General features: G+C 34.0%; 1 protein-coding gene across 2 annotated transcripts; it reads right to left on the bottom strand.

Moving 5' to 3' along the window:
- Positions 1-1,671: 1,671 nt before the first annotated feature.
- Positions 1,672-8,018, bottom strand: rhogd (ras homolog gene family, member Gd). Of its 2 annotated transcripts, NM_001362401.1 has the most exons (3): positions 8,007-8,018; positions 7,542-7,624; positions 1,672-5,170 (listed from the first exon to the last, which is right to left on the bottom strand). In NM_001362401.1, exon 3 carries the CDS (start codon positions 5,143-5,145, stop codon positions 4,570-4,572), a length of 576 nt encoding a protein of 191 aa, NP_001349330.1. In that variant the 5' UTR covers positions 5,146-5,170; positions 7,542-7,624; positions 8,007-8,018; the 3' UTR covers positions 1,672-4,569. The 2 variants fall into 2 exon arrangements, with proteins under 2 accessions (NP_001349330.1, NP_956974.1); NM_200680.2 differs by lacking the exon at positions 7,542-7,624.
- Positions 8,019-10,403: the final 2,385 nt, after the last annotated feature.

Genomic DNA, 10,403 nt, shown 5'->3' with positions numbered 1-10,403 from the left:
TTTCATGAACATGACAATGAGTTCACTGTACTCAAATGGTCTCCAGAGTCACCAGATCTCAATCCAATAGAGCACCTTTGGAATGTGGTGGAACAGGAGATTGGCATCATGGACGTGCAGCTGACAAATCTGCAGTAACTGCGTGATACTATCATGTAAGTACAGACCAAAATCTCTGAGGAATATTTCAAGTACCCTGTTGAATCTATGCAACAAAGGATAAAGTCAGTTCTGAAGGAAAAAGGGAGGTCCAAGCAGGTACTGGTAAGGTGTACCCTATAAAGTGGCTGGTGAGCATATGTTCCACCATTTTATTTTCACCACATAATCAATTCATACATAATCCAGAAGGATGCTTCTTGATTTCATGTACACATATGTATATCTTAATTGTGTTATTTTTTTTCTTCTTCTATTAAGTCATTGCAGTCTCTACATTTTGTAGTCCTACTTTCTTTTTAATTAGAGATGTTTAACTCCTTTTTCCCAATACATTTTTGTTGCCAAATGATTTAATAACGGCTTGCTTATTACGCCAGGCAAACTGTCATCAAAACCCTACCCAGTTTACATCAGGAAAAGTTGACAGTGGTCCTACACTGTAACATGATTAAACTAACATGACTTCACGATTTGTTCTTTATGTTGACACAAGGACTTGTCACTTTCATCGAACCAATTTGTTTATTAACACCAATGATATTTGAATTAAAAATATTAAGCAAGTTACAGGCTTTTGCATGCAATCTATTTTGTGGTGCAGTTTGTACAAATTTGCAGATATTCATTCAAGAAATGTATAGAAGAAACTGATTTAAAAACTTAATTAAACACGACACATCCAATGTATGAGAGAATTAAATTAGCAATTGAGAGTTTAAATATCCTCAGTCTAATTCTTGTATTGGGAGCACGGTGGTGCAGAGCACGGTGGTGCAGTGGGTAGCAAGAAGGTTGCTGGTTCGAGCCCCGACTGGGTCGGTTGGCATTTCTGTGTGGAGTTTGCATGTACACCTCGTGTTCGTGTGGGTTTCCTACAGTTTCCCCCACAACTCCAAAGACATGTGGTATAGGTGAATTGGGTAAGCTAAATTGTTCATAGTGTATGCGTGTGAATGAGTGTGTATGGATGTTTCCCAATGATGGGTAGCAGCTGAAAGGGCATCCACTGCATAAAACATATGCTGGATAAGTTAACGGTTTATTCCACCGTGGCGACCCCAGATTAATAAAGGGACCAAGCCGAAAATAAAATAAATGAAAGTAATAATTAATTACTTAAATAATTCTTATTTTGTGAATACAATACATAAACATTTGCAACTCAAGTGTAAATATAGAACCTACAGGACTCTTTTTAGATGCAACCACAAAGCAATGTGCCCCACTGTCCTACCACATGTAGTTGTGAAATAAATTGTGCAAAGTGATTGCAAGTCTTGATAACATCAGCACTGTGTTGTGGCTTGTGCACAGCAGCAGCAACGGAAATCGAGAAATATGTGCGCTTCACTTTGACACGTCAACAGCAATGCTGCCCCGCTACCGATGTGCCTCTGCTTTCTGTGTCAGGATGTTAGGCTGATATCGAACAGTTTGAAACCGAAGTGTGATTTACTTGTGCAAGTGTTTGAATTTGTATTACCACTGAGCACAAGAATCACGCCAGTATTAAAATTGATACATAAACGTTTATTTGGCATTAGTTTGAAATTATTTCAAGGTGAGTTCAAACTATTTTTTTGTAATAAAAATGGCAATTTTGATCAAATTGAGATCCCAGTGCATGAATTTAGCACAGTGTAAATGAAGCACCACATCCCAATATGATTAGTGAAGCCAACTGTCTGTTAATGAAAGTATGCAAGGTTAAAAAGATGAAACGGAAACTATAAAACAGTATATTAACTATATTAAATAGTTCACCCATCATTCACTGCACACAGTCAATCATGATACCCACATTCATGATAACCAATCATGATATCCACATTAGCGCACTTCATCACCAAGAGCATTTCCCTTCCATTTCCTTTTCATCTCAGCAAACAACACATCAGGTTCAGCAACACGTTAATCAAATCAAAACAGGAATTACGTCATCAGAAACAAACATCACTGTAAATTATAAAAGGTGTGATTCAAACATGAACCTGCACAGAAAATCTCTGTATCCAAAGGCACTTTGGCAGACAATTTTAAAAAGCTAAAGGTTTTCAAATGCAAGGCAATATAAAAAAACATAAATGACAATCAGTTATAAAATCACAGGTTTCCATAGCATCGGTTTTCACACTACACGGTGATTCATTGATGTCAGTTTAGCACAACGGCAACTTCCAGTTATGAAAGCACAAAAAGCTCTTGTTCCATGGAGTTAAATAACACATTATAACCCCATACATAGCTGCAGTTCATCAACTGCCTACAACAATTACTTTGACCACGATCAATGTAGTCACTTACGGCATGATGTTAGCAACATGGGGAGGTATCCCATATTTTAAAAACTCTGATACTAAAAAACAGTGGCCAGTGTTGTCAGGTAACATGACAGACAACTTATACCCTCATATTCATCATGTAAAGCAGTATAAAATAACCATTGGTTTATAGTAAAAATAAAATCCCTCCCTATCCAAACAAATATATCGAAATGACACATTTCTATTCATATACAGTACACACTCTCCGGCCACTTTATTTGGTACACCTGTCCAACTGCTCATTGACGCAAATTTCTAATCAGCCAGCCACATGGCAGCAACTCAATGCATTAAAGCATGTAGACATGGCCAATAAGACCTGCTGCATTTCAAACTGAGCATCGGAATGAGGAAGAAAGGTGTTTTAGGTGACTTTGAACGTTTGAACATGGTTGTTTTTGCCAGAAGGGCTGGTCTGAGTATTTCAGAATTTGCTGATCTACTGGGATTTTCACGCACAACCATCTCTAGGGTTTACAGAGATGTTGATTCCAGAGGTCAGAGGAGAATGACCAGATCGGTTTGAGCTGATAGAAAGCAACAGTACCTTAAATAGAAACTTGGTACAATCGAGGTATGCAGAAAAGCATTTCTGAACGTACAACACATCAAACTTTGAAGTGGATGGGCTACAGCAGCACAAGATCAGACCAGGTAGCTACTTCCCGCAGGACAACATGCCATGTCAAAGCGCAACTAATTTCAGACCGGTTTTTTGAACATGACAATAAGTTAACTATATTCAAATGGCCTCCATTGTCACCAGATCTCAATCCAATAGAGCACCTTTGAGATGTTGTGGAACAGAAGATTCGCATCGCATATTTCCAGTACCTTGTTGAATCTATGCCTAGAAATATAAAGGCAGTTCTGAAGGCAAAAGGGGTCCATCTAGTATAGTGTACCTAATAAAGCGGCCGGTATATATATCCTGTAGTTTGGAGTCATTCTTTCTCCAAAGCAAACAGAAGCAAATAGCACTCATCTTAGTGCAGGTTTGAACTTTGGACCCAGCGGGTTAAAACGACAGAAGCCACGCATGCCTGCAGCTTAGTCTTCTTTGGGTTTGAAAGACAAATCACTGTTCATGTATCACACAGTGCACGGTGTGAGACATTCACTTGGTCATAGGAATGAGGGATCTTATAAAAACAACTGACAAACAACTCTTGTGCTGCATAAAATACAGGGTAAATCCTAGGAATCAGGCTGAGGGTGTGGCAGATAAGACTTAACTCTAACTAAAAGTTTAACTTCAGTAAGCTTTGAGTAAAAAATTGCTTCATAAAATCTAACAAGAAAATGGGATGCTGCTTAAATCTGATAAAAATAATAATATATTACTTGCTTAGCCATGGGAGGCAGCTTTAAAAAAAAAAAAAAAAGCACATGAGGCAATTCTTAAAAGGGACTTTTTTTTTGTAAAATAAAAAAATATATATCTGAAAAAAAAAACTGTACAGCATGACACTAAAAATAATCATCAATAAATAAAAATCAAGGTTTCGTTTTTGCATTATGGAAATAAGTTTTTAACAGCTGGCGATTGTGAATAACAGATATCAGAATGCTCCTTAAAAGGTGTTGTATCTCTAAACTTTTTCTTTTGATAAACCTGATTTTGGAGAAAAACATATCCTTTTACAACTGGTTGAAATATTGCTTTTGTGTGAATATAACAGCTACAAAAAAGACTTTAAGGGGCTTATCAAAGAATTGGAAGGGAAACCTAAAGTGTCGGTCTCAGTCAGTCTTCATTAAATTGCACATTAATCAGAATGCACAGTCAAGGTCATTATCAAGCAAAAATCCCACTCTACATACTTGCTAATCATGGACATGGTCACCGCATCTGTATATAAAAATATCTTTCATTGAGCATCCGTAAATAATCTGTTTTCTATTATCATAAAAAAATAGGCGAATAACTTTGGCAGACTGATCTACAAGTAATACAAAAACGAAAGGTACTTATGTTAGCAGGAGAAAGTCAGTGAGACACAGAAAAAAAAAATTACACAAATAAAAGGGTCAGCTTGTTAATAAAATTATACTCCTCCAGCAGTCCCCGATGTACAGCCGACTATAAGAGAACACACTTCTTGGTATTCTTTTTGGTCATGGGGTAGAGCACAGCACGAACAGCATCTACAAACACATCCCGCACGCCTTCCTGGCGGAGCGCCGAGCACTCCAGATACCTCACAGCATTGATCTGCTTGCACAGGGTGCCACCCTGCTGTTGAGTAGAGGGTGCAAGCCCTTGCTCCTTCAACTTCTTAATTGTCTCTGTATCTGAACGCAGATCCTTCTTGGTGCCAACTAGAAGAATTGGCACGTTGGGACAGTGGTGAGACACCTCCGGGTGCCACTTGTGGCGAACATTAGCTAATGATGAAGGGCTTCCGATGGAAAAGCAAATGATGAAAACATTAGTTTGTGGGTAAGAAAGCGTGCGCAGACGGTCATACTCCTCCTGCCCTGCCGTGTCCCAGAGGTTGAGGCTGACAGTGCGCCCATCTACACTCATCTGAGCACTGTAGTTGTCAAACACTGTGGGAATGTACTCCTCTGGAAAGGCATTTGTCGTATAAGAAATAAGAAGGCATGTCTTGCCTACCGCACCGTCTCCCACCACCACACACTTAATCGTCTGCATTCTGCATCCAAACAGGCAGTGGCACCTAAAAATCAAACAAAAGTTTTTTTTTTTTTGTTTTTTTTTACCAAAATACTTTCTACTACATTAACTTGGCATTAGCAAAGTTCACTCTGCGGCAAAAAAACATTTTTTTGAAATCTGTTATGATATTATATATATATATATATATATATATATATATATATATATATATATATATATATATATATATATATATATATATGAGCAATTCCATTAAAATGTCAACCTTGCCATGAAAAGAAAAATGTTTTCACCAAAATAGCGAAACCGTTTCTACATTTTTTGCGCAGGCAACTGTTTTACCGTATTTTAAAAATACTTAAAAATGTCTCTGTCAATGTTTTCAAACTATTATATTTGATTTACCAAAGTCAAACAAATGGCAATTTCACATGTCACATCCATAACGAAAAAGTGTCACATCCATAACAAAGCTTTTCCCTCAAAAATGCAAAAATGTCAAAATAAAATAAAATCAATCAGTTTTGTTCTATAAAGAGCCAACTCTTATCCTTTTGTTGAGCATTATTTATTTTGGGTTGTGCAGTTTAATTCACAGAATTTCTACGAAATATGTTGTATACTGTAAACTCGCAGACTTTTTTATCACATCCATAACGCTTGTTTATTTTCCTCATTTAAAGTATAAAAATGTTCACAGATTGAATTTTTTTGATCCCATAACTCTGTGGTTAGTTGTTTTGGAAAATATAAACAGATGATTCAATATAATGTTAACGTATACTTTCTCTGCGAATTTATGTTTTGAATTTTTACTGCAAATGTCACATCCATGACGCTGGAATCAGCCATATATATATATATATATATATATATATATATATATATATATATATATATATATATATATATATATATATATATATATACACACATACATACATACATACATACATACACATATATACATACACACACACACACACACATAATCAATTCCAGCGGTATGGATGTGACATTTGCAGTAAAAACTTTAAACTTAAATTCAGAGAAAATATGTTAACATTATATTGAAAAATCTGTTTATATAGTCCAAAACAACTAACCACAGAGTGATGAAATCACAAAAATATCAATCTGTAAAAACTTTTTATATTTCAAATGAGGAAAATAAACATGTGTTACTGATGTGACGAAAAAGGTATTCAAGTTTACAGCAAACAACACACGTAGAAATTCTGTGAATGAAACCCAAGAGAAACAACGCTAATAAAAAGGAAAAGAGTTGACTCTCTATAGAACAAACATGATTGATTTTATTTTATTTTACACTTTTACATTTCTGAGGTAAAAGTTTCGTTATGGATGTGACTGATGTGAAATTGGCACTTGTGTGACTTTGCTAAATGAAATATAATACTTTGAAAACATTGACGTAGACATTTTTGAGTAGGTTTTTTTGTACACCAAAAATGTACAAACGGTTTTGCTACTTTGGTTGAAGCTTAAATTTTTTTCATGGCAAGGTTGACATTTGCATGGAATTCTCTCACACACACACATTAATTTAGAAATTTTATTGAACTTTTGACTAGTATTAGATGAGTCAAACAGACGTGATGTGAACAAATTTGAAAAAATGTTTAAAAACAGACTAAATATTCTAAATATTTAAAATAGACTACCTAATAAAAGTAGACAGGGTTAATATATTGGTAGTTTAAAATCACTAAATATTCCAGAAATATGATATCTAATTTTAGATTAAATTTAATTCTCAGGTGAAATAATAAATATTAGCAACTCCAAATACCTAATTTGGTTTAAGTGTCTATTCTTAGTTATTTTAAATGTACAAAACTGAACATGAAGGCAAAGTCTTAAGTTGCTGATACGGAAGTGAGGTTTTGCAGACTCAGCTGCTAAGTTACCTCAACAGTCACTAAGTTACTTCAACACCCCATACACCCAACACAATTCATACGACGCTAAAGTACACGTTACGCTTTCAATACTTACAATTAGTATTCGTTAATTGTACGTTGAAACTAGTGTCATAATAACGTAACTCAATTCGTATAACTTAATTGCTTACTGTTTTACTGCTGTACGTTAGTGCAAGGATGAATGACACTAAAAAAACAGACCAAACAAATGCACATTAAAACTTTTCATAACGCCACTTTCAAAAGTGAAATTGATCATGATGACGATAATGTCAAACATGGCTGTTTCATGACGTTTTGATGCGTGGGTTGGGGGGTCCTGCGCGCCAATACAGTAAGTATTTTCTGTATTTTACTCATGCGTAATAAACTTTAATAAGCAACTAAACATCACATGAAAAAAAAAGTAAATTAAGCTCTAACGCGAAGACATAACTTATCAAATAAGTTTCAAGTATTTCTCACCGCCTCTGAAAGCCTTGCACCCCTCCGACTGGAGTTCAAAATCGCGTTCAAGTGAACTCAGACGCTGTGACCTTAGAAAGACACTGTAAACACAATTTCAAAATAAAAGTCCAGTAGTTATGAACATTTTTTTTTTAACTTCAACTTTAAGTTCATGTATGTAATGTATTTATAATCCGTTTTTGGTCAAAAACGTAATGGGATAATCAACTGGTAAAGCCCGACTTAAGATGCAGTAATGTAATTTTTCTAGTCAAACGTAACGTCACAACGACAACGTTACATTAAAGCGGCTAAATTTTAGCTGAACTAAGTTGACAGTTCATTAATTTTTTTACACTGAAGTGTTGGTAAACCTATTACGTCTTAATGTCTGTATTTGTTTCAAGGACAAAACTACTTTATTTTGAGGCTCCAGAAAACGATACTAGGTAAAACATGTACATCAAAACCAAGTAAACTTACTTTGCCCTCCTGCTCCTCAGATCAGTGAAGATGGTGTGTCATCGTATCTTACTGAAACAAAAGCGAAAGCAAGCAACAGTCCCGGAGGAGTTTCACATTAAGGATAATGAGGTAATGGAAAAAAAGTCTACAATGTGTATGTTAAAGACAACTGGGACAATTGGATTGGCTACTTGGTTGTAAATAAATATATGCATTACATTTCCTATTTATAATAAATATCTACTTGCTGCCAGCCAGTGGCGGTTCTAGACCAGAGTAACTGGAGGGGCCAGGCAGGGATCACTTGTACTTTTAGGAGGCACACTTTTAACATACATCACAAACTACTTAAACAATTATTTAAATAAGATAATACATTTTTAAAACTCAAAATTAACTTATTTGACAAGTAACTTTGTATTGTAGGATAAGACAGTTTTAACATTCAAGTTCAAGGCACATTTTCGCACCTGTAATCTTTAAAAGACAGAATTGAAGTATTTTTTTTTTTGCCCACCCATTAATTTAAGATGTTTTTCATGTGATCTTTAACAAACCAAGGAAATCTTCACAGTATTTCCTATAAAACAAAAAATAATTCTTCTGGAGTCACAAGTCCTATTTCTTATATTTCTTGAATAAAAGCAGTTTCTAATAAAAAAAATAATAAGGTCAGTTTTATTAGCCTAAGAAATATTTACTTTATATTTTTGATTGTCTACGCAAAAAACTAGTTATACAATAACTCGACCAATTATTCCAACTGTCCTAATAAACAAGTCTTTAAATTACATTTTAATCTAAATCAAAGGCTTCAGAATAAAGGCACTTTGTCAGTATACAACTATCTTGCAAAATAACTAACTGTGGGTAAAGATAAAAAAAAAAAAAGTTATTAGAAGTTAAACTATTATATCTATGATATTTGTTTACAATCCAGAGTATGAAAAAAAGATACACAAGAAAAAAAACAAAAATAAAGAACATGACAAACTTGAGGCTAAGACATTTAAGAATTAATTACATAGTATGAATTAGTCATTCCAAAATAAAATGGTTCTGTTTGCTTTTATATTTTCAGATGATTAAATTAAATGTAAATAATGACTAAATTCTTGCAAAAAAAAAAAAAAAAGTTTTTTTGGTGGTTTGGTATTAGCAAATTTGTATTTGTGAATATGGACTTTAAAGAAAATACATTAAATTTATGACAAAACAAGCATTAATAGAGGCAGATTCAAAACCAAAAATAATTTCTTTAAAAGTAACATCTTGCAGTGTATTATCATTAATAAATGAGCCAATATGTTTAAAATAATTGTACAGCATAATTACAATCCCAAAATATAAAGTTCCTGTATGAAATTGACAAAATGAACCTTTTACATTAATTTTAGAATTAAGCTTTTTTAAAATTGTTTATTATAATAAAATTTGATTAAAAGACAATTTTTTCTCCATTTCAAATCACTAAATATTTTTTTCCAAGATATTACTGGAAGCAAAGTGACAACCTTTTCAATTTTTGTAATTTCTATCTTTTTTATTAGAAAAACTAATTTTATCTATAAACGTCTCTTTCGCTGGTTTCGCTGGCAACAGAAATGGTGAGTTAGGTTGTAATAACTTCTAAAACCCTTTTACATCACAATACAAACAAAAATAACAATCATGAGATTGTAAAAAGAAAATGTAAAAATAATGCAAATTTCTTCAAAAAAAAAAAAGAAAAAAAAAAAAGCTTGGTTTGTGCTTTGACATGCACCGTCAACCCTGGGACCTTATATAGACAGGTGTATGCCTTTTCAAATCATGTCCAATCAACTGAATTTACCACAGGTCGACTTCAATTAAGCTGATGAAACATCTCAAGAAACATCAGTTGAAACAGAATGTACCTGAGCTCAATTTAGAGCTTCAAGGCAAAGGCTGAGAATACTTATGTACATGTAATCATTTCATTATGGGCTAGTGTGTGTAGAATTGAGGAAATAAATTAATTTAATCCATTTTGAAATATGGCTGTAACATTAAAAAAATGTGAAAAGTGAAGCGCTATGAATACTTTCCAGATGCACTGTATCCCATTAGGTCCACACTCTCATTTCCAAACGTTTGTGAAGAGTTTTAGACATGCAGTTTGGTGAATAATTAATTCATGCAAGTTAAATATAAGCTGCACTTGGGTATTTTGATCATAATCCATACAACTCCAAGACATTAATTAGGTACCATAATTTATAGAGGCATTCAAAATGTAGTGCTGGGGGAACAAGACACACCACTACAAACATAGCTCAGCTGATAAATACACATTTTATTATAAAAAAAAAGACAGAATTGGAAGTTTACTTTAGGCTCATCTATTCATTCAATTCCGTTTTGAACATTTTACAATTCTTTTAAACAGACAAC

Source organism: Danio rerio, chromosome 14 (genome assembly GCF_049306965.1).
Source record: "Danio rerio strain Tuebingen ecotype United States chromosome 14, GRCz12tu, whole genome shotgun sequence".
Taxonomy (NCBI): domain Eukaryota; kingdom Metazoa; phylum Chordata; class Actinopteri; order Cypriniformes; family Danionidae; genus Danio; species Danio rerio.
Note: the sequence above shows the minus strand (reverse complement) of the source record. Positions and strands in the feature narration are given on the sequence as shown.